Source organism: Acanthochromis polyacanthus, chromosome 4 (assembly GCF_021347895.1).
Source record: "Acanthochromis polyacanthus isolate Apoly-LR-REF ecotype Palm Island chromosome 4, KAUST_Apoly_ChrSc, whole genome shotgun sequence".
In the NCBI taxonomy this organism is placed as follows: domain Eukaryota; kingdom Metazoa; phylum Chordata; class Actinopteri; family Pomacentridae; genus Acanthochromis; species Acanthochromis polyacanthus.
This window is the reverse complement of record NC_067116.1, coordinates 32,897,990-32,920,347: the sequence shown is the minus strand read 5'-3', so window position 1 is coordinate 32,920,347 and position 22,358 is coordinate 32,897,990. Positions and strand designations below refer to the sequence as shown.

Below are 22,358 nucleotides of genomic sequence, written 5' to 3'. Positions count from 1 at the left end.
TGGAACTCCTTTCATTTGATCTCCATTGTCTTTCCAGTTATGAATTTGTCTCACATATGTTGAAAAATTTTATCTTTGAGAAGTTGCACACCACAAAGTTGGAAGAATGAATTTGCGAACAAGCTGTTCAGTTGCTTTAATATGACACTCAAATCATATAAATACATAATTTCAACATAAACTTGTCTGGCTAGTTTAACACATGCTAGCTGTGCAACATATAGAGAGCATGCTGTTGTGGTTCATACATTCTGTAATGAAAACGTGCTCAAAACTGGCTACAGGTGGCAGAATAACTTCCTCCATCCTTCCATCTAATAAAGGATTATTGGTCCTGTTTTTGTGATAGTAGTGCTCCTTGCACATATTCTATAAAACTATAAGGTAAAAGCTGACAGCCTCTGATTAACTTCTCTCTCATGACTGCACTGAAGTTTACATCCATCTGTAATGAAGTGCATTCCCTTGCATTAAACATCGTCTGTATATTATATGGACAACTAGCCAACATAATTTTTTCCTCTTTAACTTTACTCTTTATATTCTATCACAACCACAATTGTAACTTAACACTCTACCAGGCTTGACTTTTAATATTTGTCGCTGCAATAACTGCCAAAGTGGCCCAAACAAATGAACACAAATCCAAATTTCACAGTGGGTACAGATGTATGCAGACGATTGAGCAATTCTGGGCATGTTACATTTTATGTTGTTTTGATTTTGGAAGCACATGCAACTCTTGCTGTGAACAGGTATTTTCTTCAAATTACAAGTTGTTGCTTTTTCTTTCATGAACTGAAAAATAGGAGCAAGAAATTGTGGCCTCAGAGCTTCATTAAATCGTTAGACGGGTCACGAATTGCCTTGTGTTATCTGCTGACATTCTCAAAGTTGATAATTTCTCTGACTCTTCAAACCTGGTGATGGCACTCAACAACTGTAGTCTCCTCTTAGCGACTGACAGGATGTGAAAATGTTGGCTAATTGGTGCCTACAAAGCAGAGAAAGGCTATAAAAAGATGTGAAAGTGCTTCCAGCTTTCAATTTCCACTGTGTGAAATGTCCTTACTAAGTGGCAGTTAACCTTACCTGCATCTCATCACAAAAGTCAGTGCCTGAAGTCTGCCAGGCAGCATCTGGATGAGCTAGATGACTCATTTTGGGAACAAATGCTGTAGACAAATGAAGTTTACATTTGTTCTTGAAAAGAAGCAGCGTTTGGTGAAAGGCATCTTTGTTTCTTGAACTACTTTAAGAAAGACAAGCTTAAGCTTCTGTAAAGGCCCTCACAGTCTCCTGACTTGAACATCACTAGAGTTCTGACTAGATCTTAACCTATAAATTGCACATATGCACAATTGTCTTCTAGTGTCTTCTGTTTTTTGTTTTTTTTAATTAAGTATTATTTGTTTTTTTGTTTTGTTTTTTTTTACAACCGAGCGCATCGTGGCATGGAAAGGTCATTTTTAAAATTCAAAACTTTTCAACAAACATTTTTTTTATGCCCGAAAAATACATTGCATTCATAAAAGAGAAAAACTTTTTTTTATCATTCCATTTGAAAAACATCCCCTTAGTCAGTTTTTACTAACTGAATGCCAGGATAAACAACTTTGGGCTTGATAAATGAGATGCTTTTTGAAATTTTAAAATACAATAAGTCTCATTGTCCCGATCAGAAGAGTGAGATGTGAAATACCCAAATTCTGTAAATTGAAAATACATGCCCACTGACTTCTATTTAAACTCATGAAATAATGAACGAATATAATATGTGAAGAAAGGCTTGTTGCAAACATTTGAAATGAAGGCATCTTTGCGTGTCTTCACGATGTAAATTGTGCTTTTAAGAACATTCAGGATATATAATCCGGTGAATCAAACCAAATCTCAAATATCCTGAATCATTTCTGTCATTGAGTTACCATGTAGACGATCCGCTTCTCTGCTTTGCTTAGTTTTGTTTTACTCCTGAATATCTGTAGCAGGTTTTCTGATGGTTGGTTTAGAAGCGGTATTCCCGTTTATCTACTCATGTCTATAAACTGGTTCTGTAGATACTGAAGTGCTGTAACACGAGACAAAGAATGATTCGTATTGTGGTCATGAAAGTTATAAATAGAGGTAAAACAGGCAAGATGTCTTCGTGTTTATTACATGCTGATTGAGGCACACGAGCAGCATATTAATATTCCACTGAGACCTGCTCTGTTTGTGGTGTTACCAAGAGCCTCATTATATTATCCTCATGCTGATGACTTCATTACCCAAATCTTCCAGCCGGAAACATAAAAAAAATGAGATGCAGCATTCTGTCTTAAGAGAAAAACACATTTTTTCCTGACTGTATCCGAGTCATCCATTACCTGCACTGAGCCCAGTGGCCTGCCTATTGTTTAAAGATTTGTATTTTGCGAATGAAAAATGATCAAGGTCAATTTGTAATTCAGAGGGTCTGAGCCTAGTAGCCTGCAGTGGGAGTTAAAGAAAACCACAGATGCAAGGATGCTGCAGCCATCCTGCCAGCAGCTCACTTATGCGGTGGGAAATGAACTGGCATGAATACTGTATTTCTCTGGGCATCCAGTGTTTGATGGTGTGTGAGTGGGCAGCTCTATCCACAGAGTGAGAAAAGCATCATCAACCCCACTGGCACCGGCTTTTGTTTTGGCAGGAATTCCTCGATTACAGGATGCTGCCTTGGACACCAAGTGACCCACAAGTATAAAAATAACTTCTTTATAATTACACAGATGCTCTCCTCTCCAATTTAACATATTGTTTGCTGCTTCCTAAAGCGTATCTCAGCGGGTTGTTTCTTCTGAATAGCTCATAGACTGTGTGTTTCAGTGTCACTGTTTTTGATATTTACATATAAGTATATAGCAATTAGGCAGCTGGAAACTAGTCAAAATACTGTTTAAAGATAATGCTTTTACCCCTTGATGCCCATTGTCGCAAATTTGTAACATACCACTTTCATTCAGACTGCAGCTGAGATAGCGTATCCATTCCCTCTATGCTGGTTTGTGCATATTCAATACGTACCTCTGAACCTTTTGCAAGCACTGGTTTCTCATAGGACCGGTCGGAGTGGGACATAATTATTATATCTGTTATTATTATATTTCTATATTATACATGTAATAGATAAATTAACAGTCTCCACTTAGCATCAGCTGGAAAGCAAAAACACACAAAGTGTTTTATTTAATTGTAAATAAATTTGGGCGTCAGGGGGTTAATGTTGTTCGTTTGTCAGGAGGGTGACGCAAAAAAAGGGTACATACAATGCACAAGGTACATTTGTTTGGACGGATATAATGATAACAAAACCAAAATCAGTAGCTATGGCACTGTGCTGCCAAAAACAATGCTTTTAGGCATTCCATGTTTTCATTAATGTCTGATTTAGTCACATGATACACACAGGAGTTAGATGCATTTCCGCCACCCGCTTGGCTGGAGTGTTCGTCGGTGTTACCAGTGTGACAGAAATGAGGGAAATGAGAAAGGTGTGGTTAAATGTGTTATTTTTTTAACGTGTTATTTTTTGTGGAATTAATTGAAATTAACACACATATATACATATAAATCTTTCATGTCAGCTGATTTTTGCTATCTCATGTTGTCCAGAGGTGACGACAATGAAGGAAAAAGGAAAAAACAAAGAACTGATCAGTCATGTGAGTTAAATCTTCTGTATGCATTTCTATCGCCAATTAGGCACATGATTTTTTATTGTTTTTTTAAAGTCAAAAACTACCTCAAGTGAGCATAAAAACATCTCTGTGCAACTAGGGAAGTGTTTATTCAAATTTTGTCATTTCTATTACTTTTTTTTAATGCGATACTTAAAAATGTGGAATAATATGGACAACATACCACTATGGAATCATGGCTAGTAAATGGAACATACACAGTGGTAAATATTGAGTGATTTTGAAAATTACTTTACAATAAATGAGTGAGTTGGTTGAAAACAAGGTTAGCTTTTGGTGTAAGGCATATGCAACTTTTTGATCTGTGGCATCTCTGCGATGCGTTTGCGTACAACAGTGTGTAATATTTTGGTGTGTTGTTTTTATGTTTACAGATCTGTGTGATAGTGCATTTTAACTGCAGTGTGATTGTACATCTGTGGTGCCAAGTCAGCTGGGTTCCCTCAAATGCCCAAGACAAATCTCTGCTAAGGGAGAAAGTAAAGGCTAAAGTAAATTAATCTGATTCAAATACACTCGCAAACACGATCATTTTGTGGGTTACCTTCTTTGCTTTTGTTCACACGATTTATGGGTGAGGAGATATCTGCTGTTCATTTGAGCTCAATGGATTCAGTTTAGGTAGTTCAGACCACTAAAATGCCTTAAACATGTCTGTATTCAGATATTGTAGCAGCATTGATGGGTGGATGGGCGTCAGCCAGGCAGACATGAGTGACATCCACTTTTGTTCAAGAACAGTGCAAATGTCAGTAACTCGGTGTAAATAAAAAATCCTGGATATTGGAGTCGTCTCCTGCAGCCCTTCTACTCAAACCATTCAGACCATGTACGTAGGTAGAGCCACTTGTACTGTGTGTCTAAAGTTCTGACACTGTGTTTTTCTGTGCTAAAGTCTTCTAAATTTTCATGTTGAACTTTCTCCACAGGTGTGCAGAGTAGTTTATTTCTCTGACTGTTCCTTGTATGTGAAAATGGTCGGCTCCTGTGGTTTCTGCTGAGTTTACCCAGAGGAGAATTAATCACCATCTGTCTCTTGGAGAAGTCATGACACCCTGAATTATACTCTGCATTGTAATTAGAAACAATACAAGTATGACAACTGATAGGAGTTCTTCGGTACAGTGGGGCCTAAAATAAGATCTAGTCACACCTAAAAAAGAATTTGCTGTTGTTGTAGTATCACTAAATATGCAGATTCAAACTGAAATAAATTGTAGGTGTCATGTATTGATGCTGAATTTTCCAGAATATTGCTTTTTTAAAATTCCTACACTGTTAAAACCAATAATATTGAAACATTTGTGAACACAATATAAAACAGGATTTACAGATACAGGGACTGCAGTATTTCATTTATGACGCAAGTAAACAAGCATGCTAGAATTATTCCCTTATTAGATATTTGGCCCAAAATATCATCTTTCTATGACAATAAAACAAACAGCTGGGCCACACAGCTCTGTGCAAGCTTGCACAGCCAGCAGGTATCTGTGAGCTGAAGAGCTGGATCAGGTTCAAGTGAAAAAGCTGATGTGTGCAGCAAATTTTTATCCTGTGGAATGGAATCGGTGAAAGGGTCTGAACATTTGTCAGGTGCAGACAGTTACTCAGGTGGTAACGGTGATGACGAGGTTAGAGCCCCGCACACCCGCGGTGCAGCCACGCAGGTGTTATCTCTTAATTTACTGATTGGACCTCGGCAAGAACACAGAGTGCGGCTGTGTGAAGGCTGGTTGACTTGCATTAAGCGGTGATGTTGGAAATGTTTGGGTGGAACAAACTGCAACGAGGCTGTTCAATCACAGTGAATAAATGCGGTTTTAGGTTGATGTCAATTGGAGCATATTAACATCAGCATTTAGCTCAAAGTGCAGTTGAGCCTGGTGTAGATTAAACCTTCTCATGTCTCATGTCACAGCTGTCTTCTTACTAAACTCTGCCCCCCCGCTGACACCCTATGCCCCTATACATCACTACACATTTGTCCATCTCATCCATGCCTCTCACCCATCCGTATAATATGTGCATAGTACTTAAATGTGGATAGTATGTTCATATCAACCTTAAGCTGTTATCTTCTTGTATAATTTGTCCATAATCTGCTTATTATGTCTATACAATACATATATATCCTTATATACTATCTATTATGTCTGTATCATTCATTTCTATCCATATGTTATGTCTATTAGTATTGCATGTTCATTGCACCTGTACAGTATATTTATTGTCCAATAATCTGTAAATTATGTCTATATCCATTTATATATATCCCTATACTTTGTCTATCAGCATAGTATGTTCACTGCACCTCCAACTGTATATTACAATCTGTAAATATGTGCACAGCATCTCAATATTTGGTGTATTATGTCTATAGCAAACCATTCGTATTTTATGGTTGTAAAATATCAAGTCTCATTCACCTGTATATCTCTCCGCATTTTGTATATCTTGCACTTGCTGCTTCTGGTTAGATACCAAACTGCATTTCGCTACCTGTACTTCTACATATGTAATGAAAATGAAGTTGAGTCTAATCTAATGAAGATGTAGGTCGCTAAGCTTTGTAATTAACTATGAGATATCTTGAATGTCAAACAAAATCAAGAAGTAGTTTAGCATTTTGGGAAATGTGTTTTTCTGCTTTCTTTCTGAGTTACATTTCTCAGTTTTTCCATCAATTCCTTTCCTCACCTCCTCTCCTGGCATCCTAGTCCATCCCACCTGAGATAGAACTAAAGAGATGAGGAGAGAAAAATCTTCCATAAGAAATACAGCAAATTTACACCTGTGATTACGCACTAGCATAGCTCCTTCTCAGAGCCTCTTCTCTCCTCGAGATGCATTTTTCAAAGCGAGACATCCTTCATAATGAGATCGATTTTTTTAGGTCACAGGAGGGAGGACAGAGGACTCTCCCTGGTGTAGGCTGTGGTCAATGAAGAACCCATGAACCTGTGTCGCCCTCTGTTAGATTTGGTGATGAGAGATTCTTGTCAGGACTTGTCCACGACACATGACCGATAGCATACGCTCGTCACTGATCAATCATTGTTTACTGTCTTTCACAAACTCTTTGACGTCGTGAGGAAGGGGATATTAGGTAACTGTCAAAGAACTTATTGGGCTCCTAATTGGTTAACCTCACAAACACACTGTGGAACTTATCTTGATGGAAGGAGAAATACGATGAGACATTCAAGATGCAGCATCAACTATAATATACTACGTGGGACAAAACTGTTGATTGCCAATACTCATTTTTTTCTACATCTTTTGGGTCAAGCTGTATTTTATGCCAATATGATGTAGTCTGAACCTGGCAAACAGACTTGGACTTTAGGTCAAACCCTGCCTCAATGATGCACAGGGAGAATCTTTTGTTGTCAGTGTTCAATCTAAACATAATAAGAATTTACAATGAAGTCATGACACTGACATAAATACAAATCACAGTATTTACCTTTCTAACTTAAATCATGGGCATTCTGTTGTACTGACTGTTGTAGGTTTTCACCACTTCCTTAATCACATTTATTAACCCTGTCCTGGTTTATTTTCCTTATTCTTGTTATATTTACCTCCTAAAGCACAGACCTCAAGCCAAAATGTTGGCAAAAGTGATCCTAATCAGATAATCCGGCCAAGAAAATGTTCTCTGTTTGGCTCAGCAGTTCTTTGATTCTGACTTTAAATCTGAACTAAACATCTCCTCTCTGTCCATCAGACCATCAATACTCTCTGTATCCTTTTCAAAAACCTATAACTCCCCACACTTGACCATTTTTCAAATACCCTCACTCTAAGTGTCTTTAAAGCCCCCATCTCTCACCTCTTTCTTACATTCCACCTCTATATCCATCTTATACGCTTTCATCCCTCTCTGATCTCCTTTTCAGCCAGTAAGTTAAGGCCTCTCATGCTGTAGGCTCCTAAAGTCACACTTTTGAGAAAAGAACAACCAGAGTCTTTCAGTTTCATGAAACTTGCTTTTTTAACCTTGAACTCGGTGTCTACTAGCCTGTAAAGGGTTTCTTTCAGCACTGTACATTATGTGGATTTCCATCATGCATTTTGCTTTTATTTGATCATTTCATCATTACTTGAGTGTTCTGAATACAGACTTGGCTTTGGGACATCCAGCATCTATTTACCACACCGATTTTCACTCTATCTGCAGCAAATTCCAGCAGTCATCAAGTCATCTAGTCGAGATGTTGTTCATGTAATTCAAGCTCAGAAACCCATATGAATAAGTGGCTTCATATAAACAAAGATTTGACTTACCATATTTATTGAAGACACTGGTCCAATGCTGTTCACAAATATGTCGACATCAATGACCGTTGGTTTAACTGTGTGGGGAAAAGAGAAAAAGACTTACTTTAGACACAAACCTGGCTCTTTTGTAAATCAAAGTGAAGCTTTATTAATGAAACTTTAGAGTTCCGAGTCCTTTGAAGAGTGAGCTGCTGCTGAGTGAAGTGGTCCTGAGGGAGTTATGCGTGATAATCACACATTAGTCTTCATCACAAACCGATGTGATGACACGCCTATGTAAGTGTTTTCCTGGATGCAGGAATTATGCATCCATTTATTCACTATACCATAACACGTATGTCTGCTTTTTTCCAGGTCCAATACGAATACCAATTATTGGAAACCTGTCTTTTATAATTAGTCTTCTTCATTAGTAAAGATTACAGTGTGTAAGGTTCGCGGTCGCCAAGTCGCCCGAAGCAACCAGAACGATGCCCGGGCGATAAACAGATACAATTTATACATTTCTCATCGCCCGGCCGGGCGACAAGCATTTTATAAATAAATAAATAAATAAATTGAAAGATTTCTAACCTTTCGCTTTGTTCTGCGCAGGCAGTGTTGCCAACTTAGCGACTTTCCAAAGCGTCCTAGCGACTTTTTTTTTTGGTTAAAAGTGACTAGCGACAAATCTAGCGACTTTTTTTTGCCATTTTGGAGACTGACAGGAAAACTTGGATCATTCTGCAGTTACTGTCCTCAACAAGCAGCAGGTGCTGCTGTGAGCTCCTCCCCCTTCCAAAGCACAGGCTGTCAGTCCAGTAACCCCGCAGCAGTCCCAGTGTCTGATTAGACTCTAATCAGAGTGGTCCCCAATCTTTCTTGCGCCACGGACGGGTTTAATGTCAGACAATATATTCACGGACCGTCCGGCTTTTAAAGTGTGGTGGATAAATACAACAATATAAAATGATACCACCGGCTAGGGTGACCATACGTCCTCTTTTGCCCGGACATGTCCTCTTTTGAGACGCTGTCCGGTCGGCGTTTATAAAGTCCTTCAAATGTCCGGGTTTTTGATCTTGCCTAGCTTGAGCGTGTCACAGACCAGTGTATTTATCATTCACGTTGAATGGTTCCTTTGGAAACACGCTCTGAGAGGTGGAGTTTGAGCCGAACCCCGGAACATGTATTCATTCATTCACAAATCAGTACAGAGGTACTCCACGCTCCACACTCACTCACTGGCAGGCTGACAGGCAGGTAGGCACACTGCGAGAGAACACTCGACCAGAAAGAAAATGCCGAAATGCAAATGTCATTTCACTGATGAAATGCGAAAAAAGTACATCTATGAGTCACAGACAGATGTGGAGGAGACCAATTGTGGAGGTACCAATTGACCCACGGACCGGTACCGGTCCGCGGCCCGGGGGTTGGGGACCACCTCTAATCATTAGAGGACACATCACTCCGTGGCCAGACGGCAGATGAATCGCACATGCGCAAAGTCACTACAGATCACATCCAGACTTACGGAGCGGGATATAAACGAAAATGTTTCTTCTCTGTCATACTAAAATAAGCCACAGCATTTAGCCTCTAGTACAAAAACATATTTTGGGTTTTTTATACTCACTTTTTGGTCTCTTCCACAACGTTATTCCTCTCTCCTACAACGTTGATTACAATTACATGCAAACTAAACTAGCTCTGAGAATGAACGAGGTTTCAGCACGATGAAACTGGTAAAAACTAACAGGAGAACCAGAATGGCTCACGACACCCTGGACAACATTATGACAATCCAGATGTGTACATTCTCAGAGAGTTTGACCCAGGTCAAGCTATAGACAGCTGGCTGAGTGGTGCCAAAGCACCCAGGGGACCAGCTCTGATGGAGAGACTGAGAAAAAAGCGTAGGTTGGTGGTCCATAGTCAGCCCAGTGCAACTGTGACTCAGGAAGCACCAGACCAGCAGCTGGAAGCAGAAGACCAGCAGCAGGCAGCTGCTCAGGAAGATATTGATAAGGAGGAGGAGGAGGAAGTTCAATGGTAAGAGGAAGGCATAGAGGATGATGTTGATGAGGGGTTTCTGGATGATTTCGACCCAGAAATGACTGAGGAAGATGTCGTTGCTGAGCTCAAGAGACTGGCACAATTTGAAGATGTTGATGAGTTGATGTAGATGGACATCTAGTTCAACTAAGTTGTGATTGTAAAGATGAATAGAGACTGATTTTTTTTTTTTTTTGTAATGAGAGACTGATTATTTCGATTCTAATGGTAAACAGGTTGTAAGAGAAGAGCTCATTAAAAGAAATTGACTTCCTGAGAAGTTAAATTTATTTTTTTTATTTTATGGAAACAACGCGAAGTATGGGCCACTAGTTTTTTGTATGGGCTACCAGAAATTTAGATTTGGCAGGAGTTGGTGGCCCGTATTTTCCTGTACGGGCCACCAGAGATTTTGACGAAGCTTACACAGTGAGATTACTACTACTTATATGTTAAAGTGTCTCTGTTTACTGTGAGGTTGATTGATTGAGCTCAATAACAATTTGTCTTCTGCAGATATGTTGTCTATTCTTCTCAGTTTTGTTCATTTTTTTACTGTTCCATGACTCCTATTGGACATTAAAGCCCAAATCTTAAAGCATTTTTCGCTGTTGTTTTCCAGATTCTGTTTTAGGGTCAAGCTGTTTCAGCTACTGTAAAAGAAGCCCATTTTGTGATTTATAGTGATGGTTGTTGTGCATCCTGTTCAGTTTTTATTAGGTGTGTCTCTGCAAAGGAAGCATGTCTGTACATGTCCATAAACAGGGGCTATAGTCCCCCAATGCAGCGGCCTGGGTTCGATTCCAGCTCATGGCCCTTTGCTGCAGGTCTTCCCCCCGTTCTTCTCCCTACCTTCCTGTACCTCTCTACTAGCCTATCTTATAAAGCCAACAAAAGGTCAAAAAATGACTTAAAAAAAGAAATGTCCGTCAGTTAAAGTAGATTGCTAAAGATTATTCTTAGTTTAGGAAGATGTGTCAGTACTTCAGGTACTGTTAGTTACAAGCCAAGAGGCACAGCAAACCCCTCATCAGTAGCTTTAGCCTAGTACCTTCAGCAAAATAAGTTCCAATTACGCTGGCACCAACAAGTGAATTATTCTGCCATTTTCAAGGGAAACCGGGCATGACTATGTAAAATTGTGGTGTCTCCAAACGCAGCTCTGCTAATTCACTGAAGCTGTTCTGCTCTGCAAATGCGCTCATCTGTCCCTGATTGTAAACAGCAGCAGTCATTGTTGATTTGCTGTTACTCATGACATGTGACATCCAATCAGAGTAGTGATTACTCAATGTAGAATGTCGGAGGGGGCTCGGGATTGTCCACTGGGTCTTTGTCCCACTTATCCCTGCTGTTTTTTTTTTTATCCAAACCAACTAATCATGAACTGAATTACACCTGTTATGACAGATGAATACAATTAACTACTGATAAATCAGCAGAGCTCCCACCATGGAACTGAACCAGAATGAAGCAGCACATCACCTGCAGGTAGTAGATAACGCTACAAATTAAAAAAGGCCAGAACCTGATGACTAATGCTCATCAGCAGCAGAGATCTGATTCACAGTGGCAGTAATGAGAGCAACTGGTGAGGAGCTTACAGAATAGAAATGTCACCTGTGGTGGATTCTTTCACTTTATAAGCTACTGATTTAATCGCAGCCTAATATAATTTTTTCACCACAGCCTTGTTGAGATCCTTCAGTCTTCATTAACACAGGCTTTACCTGGAAGTAGTCCTCACAGTTTTCGTCATTTTGATGGAATGAGTTTATTTTTCTTATTAGTTTGTACTTTCAAGCATTAAAACGTGCAGCAACATTTATTTGTTTTGCTTTTGTGAACTAAGGGCAGACACATTTAGAAGTTATGAAGCACAATTATCATTAGCTTAAGGCCATCTGGTGAATTAACTCCAGTTTTTGTTCATCTTTCAAGCACTGATTTGGGTCTCTTTGAACTCCTGATGTAAACATTTGACACTTTAGCTGCTTAATACTCCATTATATTCACCTACTACTTGTGATTGTGGCCGTTTTGAACAATTGAAATGAACAGTTAAATTGGCCTTAACTGACTTTTTGAGGACTTGGTGGCAACTTCACAAGCTGTGAACACAACGACATATCTTTTTAGAAAAAAAAAGAGAAAGAAATATAACCAAGAATGGTACAAAAATCCAGGTACAGGCACTAAAGATGAGTTTAAAATGTCAAAGGACTGAAGAAGTAACGAAGCACACTATCGCCTCTTGGCTTGCACCTTCTTCACCTCACTTGTTGCTCTTCACTCGCTCTTCTTCTACTTGTCTCCTTGTAATTTTGTCCGTTTTTCACAGAATGAGACCAAAGTTGCATAAAGTTTCTGAATTCAAATTGGGTACTGTTTCTTGATCACTCCTAATACCTCTGTTTTGGTCTCCACCAACTCCTGAAGGGAACATCTGACTATTTAGCTACAAAATGTCACTGTGCTCACTTGCTAGTGTCTAACTATGTATAATGGGCTTCATCAGTGAGTTGTAATGAAATCAACTGCTCACGTCTGAAAACAGGCTATGAAAGAGATCCGAAACACTAAAGTTGTGTTTCTTAAAACTAACACAATGTCCCAATAGATGCTGAAGATCTGTAGAACTAAGGAAGACTTAATTGGGGCGATAACTGTGACTATGAGGGACTGTTTTACTGTTTTCACATTAAATGTTTTCACGTTTTCCAGTGTTGATGGAAAAAATAGATTATTGCAAGTTAGAGAAAAAACATGAACATACTGCATTTTTGTGACAAAACACAAAGTAGTAGGACTACTTTAAAAGGTTAGGCAATTTAGAACAATAATCGTCTTAAAAACAGTAAATACAAGTCAAGAAAAATGATAAAAACTAGAGCTGACCACAGATGTTTCATTTCAAATGAATAATTCCACTAATTTCAGTGTCAATACTGTGTCCCTCTGACCACTGATTAAGTCGTGTAATTACATGTATGTCACATTCAGCCAACAATTACCTCATCAGAAAGGTCCTGGCAAGCCAAAGAGGAAGGTCTGCCTCACAGGCTTCATTCCCTGCAGCGCCCCATCGACATACTCCAAAAAACATCCTTTTTATATTTACACTCTAACTCTTCCTGCCAGTTCAGCCACTTTCAATCGCAGTGGAACACCCCTGGCTTTCCCCAAATCTGCTGCTCGTGAGGATTTCATGCTCAGGTGTAGAAATGCCATTTAATGCTCAAACCTTCAAAAGGTCTAAGTGACAGCTGTGACACGCTGTTGCCATGAGCGTTCACATTTGCATAGCAAAGAGCTCCTCCATCATTGTACATTACCTGTCTGCAGAGTCTTCATGTCTCAGCCAATTAAATCCACAGCGAGAATTTTTCCACCTGCCAGTCTCTGTTCCAACGTTCGGTTCACGTGCTACCAGATGGCTCGCTGGAGAACACTTCTGCAGAGTCCCTGCTGAGGCAGCTTTTCAAAAGGCCTATATTCATAACCGCACAACACCTGGTGTGCAACCTGAATAGATCTATTGTTAAGTCAGAAACACAGCTTTAGAGAGCCAAATGTAATATTTGATAAAATGATTCCGACAGTGTTTTTCTCATCATGGATTTATCAGCTCTTATTTCATGGCACATAACCACTCCATAGATGAGGATGTAAGTACTTCAGACACACTCCTACAGGTGAGCTCATTGTGTTCACAGTATAATAAAAATTATAACAAGAAAAGCACTCAGAGAGCTCAGTACTCTGCCAAGGCTGCTCAGTTTCCGACGGATAAAATCTTAAATAAAAAATGACCTTGTGCTGACCACAGGCATGTGTTATGCATGTGCATGTTATGTATGGACATCAAATTGCATGTAAATTAATCTTAAAAAAGTGTGTTGATCAGTTCATCACTTTTGGCAAACCTGTGTTTTGTTAATGTTAAAATAACCGTCCCCTCCATGCTTTTATTTTTAATGTTACGGGCTTTTATTTTGTCATCATTCCAGCGACACAGGAAATGTATATCTAACAAGTGGCTTCTTGACATGATGAAGACACTGTCAAAAATTTACATGAAGATGAAAGAAAATGTAGCCAGCTAGCTGGAATGGGGACAAGCTCTTACAGTGAAGAAAGGAGTGAAGGACAGAAAGGTGAATTTATGTTCAAAATAAGGCTGACGGCTGAACGTAAATAAAGGCTTTGTGAAACATCAGGAGCTTCACCATTGCCTGGCTGTGAGCACAGATGTGGCTGTGAAACTGCCTCTGGGAAGCATCCCTTCCTCCAGCTTCTCTTTGTGTCAGCAGCTGCAGGAAATCGTTGCGTGACCTAAATATGTAGCGGGCAGCAGGAATTGATGGGACTCAGAAACACCCCACAGTTTAATCATTTGTTCCTTGTATGATTTCCAACTGATAAATCAGTCAATTTATAGTAGGATCGCAATCATGTGATCATCAGCAGGTAACTGACACAGTTCACGTCACGGTTACAGAGACGGCGTGCCAGCAGCGATGTCTCGCAATGGGAAATCTTTAACAAATCCATGGATCCAGACTATAAGCCGCATGACAAATATATTTGTGGACTATTTGTCGCAATGAAAACAAAGTAATACGAAATAAAAAGTAAGATTTTGAAAAGGGAACAATGACAGAATGTTTCCCTGATTTCATCAAGTCAAAGGTTCAAGGTGAACAAATGAACAAATCAATGAGTGAGCTGCAGCATCTGTGGAACCAAACAGCCAAATTTCTTCTTGTTCTGTAGATTGATCTGTTTGACCAGTTGCATTGCTGTTTTTTGGAGAAGCTTCTTACATTAAGTAAAGTATATAAGTAGAAGTAACGTCATTTAGTGGTTTTTGAAAGTGTAGGCTTCAGAAGTAAACTCAACTACGAACATCTAGGTAGCAGCTGACAGCTCTAAAAGTGTAAGCAAACGATAATCTAGCGCCGCTGATGTACCACAGGTGATGTAGATGTAACATTCACATTATTTTTTTCAGTTGGATATCATTCATGTTGCTGTGAGAAGAATTCGGTCAGTCAGAGGATTAATTGTGGCGATCCAGATTTTTTAGTAAAGAAAAAATGTTGGAGAAGTGTTACGTTTTCCTGCCATTTAGCATCTTTTCTCAAGACAAACACTGACAGTGAGGGGGACTAGAATGTAAATCCTGCATGAAATGAGCTGCTGCTTGTCAGTGAGCATATAGTTGCACTAATGCTAATGCAGTTCAGAGTTTGTAAATAGTAACTAGATTTGCTAAAGAGAGTCCTTCTGTTGTATATAAGAGCAGAGGGACAAGGACACTGCCACAGAATAACGTGTAACCTTAAGCAAAGACAGCTCTGGCCTCAAAGTCTTCGGATGATATAAACATTTAAAACACGAAAATGAGAGTAAAATGTTACATGCGAAAGCTAGACTAAGAATCCACTCACTAAAATTGGATTACACTTTTTCACCAAAAGACTTAAGCGAAATCAAAATTAGGTTACAAAATGAACAGTAAATGCTTTATTATATAAAGGATCACTGCTGGGAACTTCTGCTTATAGAACTTATCTACATTTGTAACTTTTGTTGGTCAACAGGCAATGTGATGCTTATACAGTAGAATTAAGTGAATCAGGTGGAGATCAGTGTTTTGGGTGGACACACAGGGATATTTATAATGAATTGTATTTGAATTGGTACACCTTGTGTACCAACTTCAAAATCATAAACATGTCCTCTTTGTGGTGAACTGTGATGTCTAGTCCAGCTGTACAGTTAACAATGTGGTGACCAGCAGGAATATTTACATCCACAAGATGTATATAAAATCGACCCAGCAAAGATCAGCGGGATATTCACATCAGGTTGTACAGCCTGTGCAAAGCACCCTGCTGTTTTCATCCATATACACAGTGTGTCATGCACAGAAGACTGAAGGATGTGATATCTTCTCAGATAAATGACTCTGCCCGTCAACATGACAAAAATGACTCACAAAAAGCGTCTCCAGGTAGAAAATAATGTAAATAATGATGTAGAGGAAGCTTAGTGGGGTAGGATTTACATTTGGGAAGTATTGTAATATATATTTATATTTCATGTTGTGGCTGCAATTAGCATAACTTTTTTCCCGGACTGCTTAATGCAATGATTACTTTCTCAGTTATTTAGTTGAACATTTTGTCTGATGACAATGAAAAATTGCCTGTTTTAGGTAAATGTAATGGAATATTAAGCAGGTAAAGTGTCAAATGTTTCCATCAGGAGTTCAAAGAGACCCAAATCGATGCTTGAAAAAGAAGAAAAACGGGAGTAAATTCACCAGATGACCTCAAACTAATGACAATTCAACACAGTCCTGGGTGACCAACAGTCAAAACCCCCAAATAAAAGATGCATAACAGAGAGAAAACTGTTAAATCCTTACATTTGAGAAACTAGAACCAACAAATCTTTGGAAAGTGGCTTGCAAAGCTGACAAAAATGCAAATTTGATTATTATGACCTTGGTGATTAATCTACTGCTTTAGCCAGAGGAAAGCACACAGCGTCCTCTCCGTCATGAACCTTAGCCTCACTCTTGTTAGTGTTATTATACATGTAGCCACTAGAGATGTTAATAATTAACTCTTAATTGAATAATTGCTGCTAATAATTGAATGAATCAAACACATTTTAACTGATCGTTTAACAGATGACATACCAAAACATGCGTCAACATTAGTATTTTATCATTGTAATAAATGTTTTCCTTCCATCACCGTGGAACTGCAGCATCATGTTGCTTTAGGCTCCATTCATTTGTCGGGTGCAATAAAGTTTCACTTCAGGCTAAAAGTTACCAAAGACCCAAGGCTTCAAAGAATATGGGAGAATTCCAAATTGTCAGAGCAAAAAACTGCAGTTTCGATGGCAAACCACTGCAGCACAATGCAATGCATGACCGCCTTCAGCACGGAGGCACTATTTAGAAAGGTACACTGTAAGAAAAGGAAATAACTATGATCAGTGTTATCTAATTGGTAAATTTACTTGGGAGATGTTATGAAAAGATTTGATGTGATCTAATCAATGTAGTTCAATAGAGCTGTTTAGTTTGGTTATTGGATTTTTTTGGTTTTCTTCTTCTTCCCCTCTCTATATCAGTAAACTAAATACTTTTGATTTGTGCACAAAACAAGACAATTGAGGAGGTCATCTCTATGCTTCAGGAAACACTGATGTTTTTTTTTTAAAATACATGTTGTTCACTGATTTTATGGCAAATGCCAGTATCAGTGGTTCATAAAAAAGCTAGCCAATGTAAAAACGTCTGCTATATTTCAGTGAGCGACTATCGGTGAAGGAAATTGTTGAAATTTGCATCCCTAGTTACCATAAGTGCATGTTTAAAGGCCACATTTCATACACGAGTTGCCCAGAAATGGCTAATTAACTGTCTTATGGAGGTCTTAGTGAGAGCTGATAAAATCTGGATGTGATTGCGCTACCAAGAACCAGAGATAGAAAGTCAAAACTTTGGCTGTTTCTGTCTGAATGGGAAATATTTTTTTGAAAATGACAGTGAAATTCATGCCACCAGTCACTGTAAATGCTGTAAGTCATGCTAGAATTGGAAGTTCTGATTATGCTGCGCTACAACAAATGCACAGCCAAAGGTGTGGGCTGTAAAAAGACTAACAACAATAGGTATTACAGTTGTTAATTATGTCTCTTTGAAGATTTACACCTTTGGTAATGAAGCTGCATTACATTATTTCTTCATTATACAGTGCTAATTGTGTTGCAGGCTATAATTCTGCACCTGCCTACAATGCCACTTAGCAGCAGTTAGGCTGTGACCAGTCATTCAGTAAATGGAAGCAGCTCATTAACTTTAGGGAAATAGATAACATGAACTAGAAATGAATTAGCGGTTGTGTGGGGGTTATTTATCTGTGCAGCCATCGGTGAAACATTCTGAATGGTCATACTAGATATACTGCACTGGTTAGGGGGCTATCTTCTCAAATACCAGTACAATAAAAGTCTGATGATGGCAGCTTAAATAGCAACACGGGAATACCAGAGCCTGAACTGTCCCTGGGGAGGATATAATCTGCTCCACAATGGGGAAGGAGCTCTCGGATACATTTATAAAATCATCTGGTGAGAGGCAGAGGGAAGCCGTAACCTCTGGTGAGATTTATTTGTCATTAAGGTGGGCAGAGGATGACGAACAGGTCCACAGAGACATTAGCTAATTCTCTCCAGGTTCGCGCTGGAGCCTGACCCTGTCTAATGAATGGGTATACATTAACTGCTGGCGAAGACAAACTGCAGCCTTGTCTCTATGTCTGGCACACTGGTGCTGATATTTATGGCAAACAAGATCAGGTGACCGCAGATGGATATTTGCATTTTTGTGGTTTAATAACATTAGAAATGTCCTTGTCAGGCCATGTTGTCCTGTCATCCGTATTCTAGAGACTGAGTTTGAACAAGAAAGCATGAAAAGATGCAATGAAAGTACTCAACATTTGTGCTGACATGCAGTGGAATTTGAGTCAGTGTTATTTGCCACTTCTTTTCTTTATCTCCTCTTGCTTTTGTCTGTGTGACCAATCTAACAACTGACAACATATCATTGCAGATGCAGCTTCATTATCTGTGCCCTCACCAAGGGTAACTTTCCCCAGTTTACAAAGGACTGAAATATTTAATGAGCTGGTGAAACTTCCACTGATGTGAAGAGTCAAACTGATCAATTCGTCTGCCCTCTGCAGCCCTTCATGTTATTGTGAGAGAATCTGGCTCTTCCCACCACATCGTCTCCTGAATGGCTCCTCAGTAAAGAAGATAATCCATCTTTGATTTTCAGTAATTCTTCATCACCAATCACAAAAAGGTACAGGGCAGCGAGTGGGTGTTGCCTACACTGCACATTAGTGATGGCTGGCCAGTGCTGGAATAAAGAGGATTAACTTTGCTCTTTGAATAACAAACAGGTTGAATCAATGTCACCATATTACGTAAAGATTACCGGTACGTACATTCTCTATAGGTTTAAATATAAATCAACAAACGGCATTGCAAAATAAACGTTCTGTCACAGAATGTAACAATACCTAGATTTCTTCATGTCATTTTTAGTTATGGTTTTCTCTGATTCACTAGTGGATGTCTAGTCATTGCACATTTATGTGAAATATACACTGTTGGACAAAATGTTGGTTACAGCTTGTAAACATAAGAGATTTGTTGTAAAGTGCCATTTTGTGAGTGTCACACAGAAGTCTGCAGTATAAGATTATTGAGTAATTATCTGAGGTATAAATAAAGCTTATCATAGGTGTTTTTTGTTTCCAGTTGAATGGTTATGGGGCACTAGAGGTATACAAATGGGCTGCTGCCTCTCTGAGGCAAGAATGGCAACAGGATGCAAATATCCAACACCAACAACAGGAGATGGGTTGAGAGAGGTCTGAATGCCAGAGGGCCAATCAGGAAGCTATATTTGACAGCTAGACACAAGTGGGAGCTCCTTCAGTGGTCCAAGCAGCACTAAGCTCTTATTGTAGATCACCGGCAACACATCCTGTTTGCAGATGAGTCCCGTTTTCTGCTGTACGGAACTGATGGCCGTGTCAGAGCATCTTACTCACCATTGGAGGCGGTTCTGCAAATGTACAGGGCTTTCACTCCAATGACAAATCAGATGTGCTGATCTTTGGATCTAATGCCACTGGAGTTGTATATCGTGATGCACTGAGACATCACCTGTTGCCATGGGCCTCAGCGCACAGAGCACAAACAGGATTTTATTGACTAGGAGGGAATTGGTGTTTTGCACCAACCGGTGTCCTTGTCTGACACCAATCACATCGAGCAGCTGTGAGATGCTCTTGGGCATGCAGTTGCTGCTGGAAACCCACAGCCTTCTAATCTTAATGAACTTGGCCAGTATTTACAGGAGGAATGGGCCAATCTCCCCAATGCAGTGTGACACACATTAGTGGAAAGTATGCATCTTAGATTGGCAGCCATCTTGCAAGCAAGTGGAGGCCATAGACATTAACGGTTTGAACCTTTGTTATTGTTGTAATTAAGTCAAACTCAGAAGATCTTACTAGCACTGCTGATCCAAAAAAAGTGTTATTTGTTTTGTAGGTATAATTTGGAATTGTGGTTCCACATTTCTGATTAAATAGTAATACATATATTGTTGTGAATGAAAACACAACTGATAATGTGTTATGCAAGAAATTGTTCTCTTTTATTGCAACCAATTTGCAACCTGGGCTAAAACTTTCCACAAAATCACTGTGACAACAGAGTATCAGTGAAAGTCTGCTAAATATTATGGTTGAATGATGATGTTTTGTTTTTCTACGATATGAGAAAATACAGTCATGTTTGCCAGATGGCTTTAATTAAGCCATTTGGAATAAATGAATAACTCTAGAAAGATTATGGTGAAAACCAAAAACAACATTCTTATATGGTAAGGCTGATAAAGACATCCAAAATATTATTTTTTGCTTGGGGTGACTTTCAGACCAGGCTTTCCAGTCATCATACAGAGCTTAGTGGTGCTGATTTAAATAGTCCATATCTGTAAATGTAAGCGGCAGCTCATGATACCCAAGTTTCTGCAGTAAAGCATAGTGTGCCTCTTCCTTGACAAGTTATCACAGAAAAGGCTTTAACTCATATATTGTCACAGAGACTACTGGACTCCACGTTAACACTGCCATCAGTTTGTTCCATACTTCCAATATCCTTGTGGCCGATTTTTCTTCTATTTTCTTTGTTTTGTGCTATTATAATTTGCACCATGGTTCCCAGAGTTCTCACCATTACTGTGTTATGTAGAGTGAGATTAAACAGTTATGAAATAGTTATGAAAGTAGTAAAGTCCATTTTTACAAACTCACACAAACTCATAGCTTGCTAACTTGACTCATAATTGTAACATATAATCTTCAGCCTAATTTTTCATACTTTACATGTATTTTTATCAATTTTATATTAGAACTGCAACAATTAGTCAATTACACTTAGATTCCTAAATTATCCTGCGATTATTTTGTTCATCGATTATTTCAGCAATATTTTTGTAAAATAAATAAAGGAGGAAATTTAATTCCTATGATTCCAGCTTCTTAAAATTTCATATTTTATCCTTTTTAGGACAGTAAACAGAATATCTTTGGGGTGTGGACAACAAAAGACATTTAAGGATGTCATCTTGGCCTTTGGGAAACCCTGACTGGCATTTTTCACCTTTTTCTGGCATTTTACAGAACAAACAACAAACTGATTTATTAAGAAAACAATCAACAGATTGATCGACAGTGTAAATAACCATTCATTACTGCCTTTTTTCTATTTGTTGGATTTTTCTCGCAGTAAAGGCTTCCATAGTAAGAGTTAAGATAATAAAATGCTGCTTTGTCTCCATTAGCTACTCAAACCTTTAAAAGTTTTAGTATTGTTTGCTTGCTTCTCATCCTGCCTCACGGCTTGTATCACCACTGTTTCACGTGTCTCCTCATTAATCACATGAGCTTGCAGGAACTCCCGATGACATAACTGCATATGGGAGAGCCGCAGCCTATTCTTGTTTGGCGTCGGCATACTCTGAGCCGCAGCATGATGACTGATGGCATAAAGACTTTGACTTCTCCTCTCGCTTTCCAGGCTCATTACTAGATTAAATGCCAACGGCTCTGAAATATTCAGAAAGCAGAACAGATCACCCCCCTCAGGCTAGCTGTACCCCGGCCGTTCATCTGTCACCCAGTAAGCAGACACCACGGCTAGTTTAAGGAGGACCCTTTAATGTTCATGTGGGAAAATAACTGCAGTACGGCTGAGTCACACCAAGGCGTTGCACTTTCACCCTAAAGTATTTGTCACTTTTGTTTTGCTGTTTATTGTTGCAAGTATGAGAGAAATCTGTTATTATGTGGAAACGTATAATAATCTGTCACAGACTCAAATAATTAAATCTATTGTTAGTATTTTGATGAAATGCGATGTGAAGATCTTTATAAATGGCCGTAAGCTTTAAACTATAAACAAACCATCAGCTGGGAGTCAGTTAATTCTTAATTCGCATAACCAGACCATTCTGTAGCACAAAATGCAGGTTGTTAGCTTTTTGCCATACATTGAGAAACATACATAGTCAAGCTTTTAGGTACAACACTAGATTAATAAAGAAGTTGCTGTAAGTTTAGTTGACTGATAGTCCTCTTTTGAAGCCTTAAACAATAAACAGCCCACGGCTAGGCAAAAACATAAGAAAACTAAGAC

The 22,358-nt window shown here is 39.0% G+C and overlaps 1 protein-coding gene across 1 annotated transcript in view; it reads right to left on the bottom strand.

Moving 5' to 3' along the window:
• The window catches only part of LOC110956458 (gamma-aminobutyric acid type A receptor subunit gamma3), a 68,275-nt gene that overhangs the window by 33,325 nt on the left and 12,592 nt on the right, over positions 1–22,358 (bottom strand). The window contains exon 3 of the mRNA XM_022201954.2: positions 8,019–8,086. Coding sequence (XP_022057646.1) covers positions 8,019–8,086 — 68 coding nt within the window. The remainder of the gene's footprint in view (positions 1–8,018; positions 8,087–22,358) is intronic.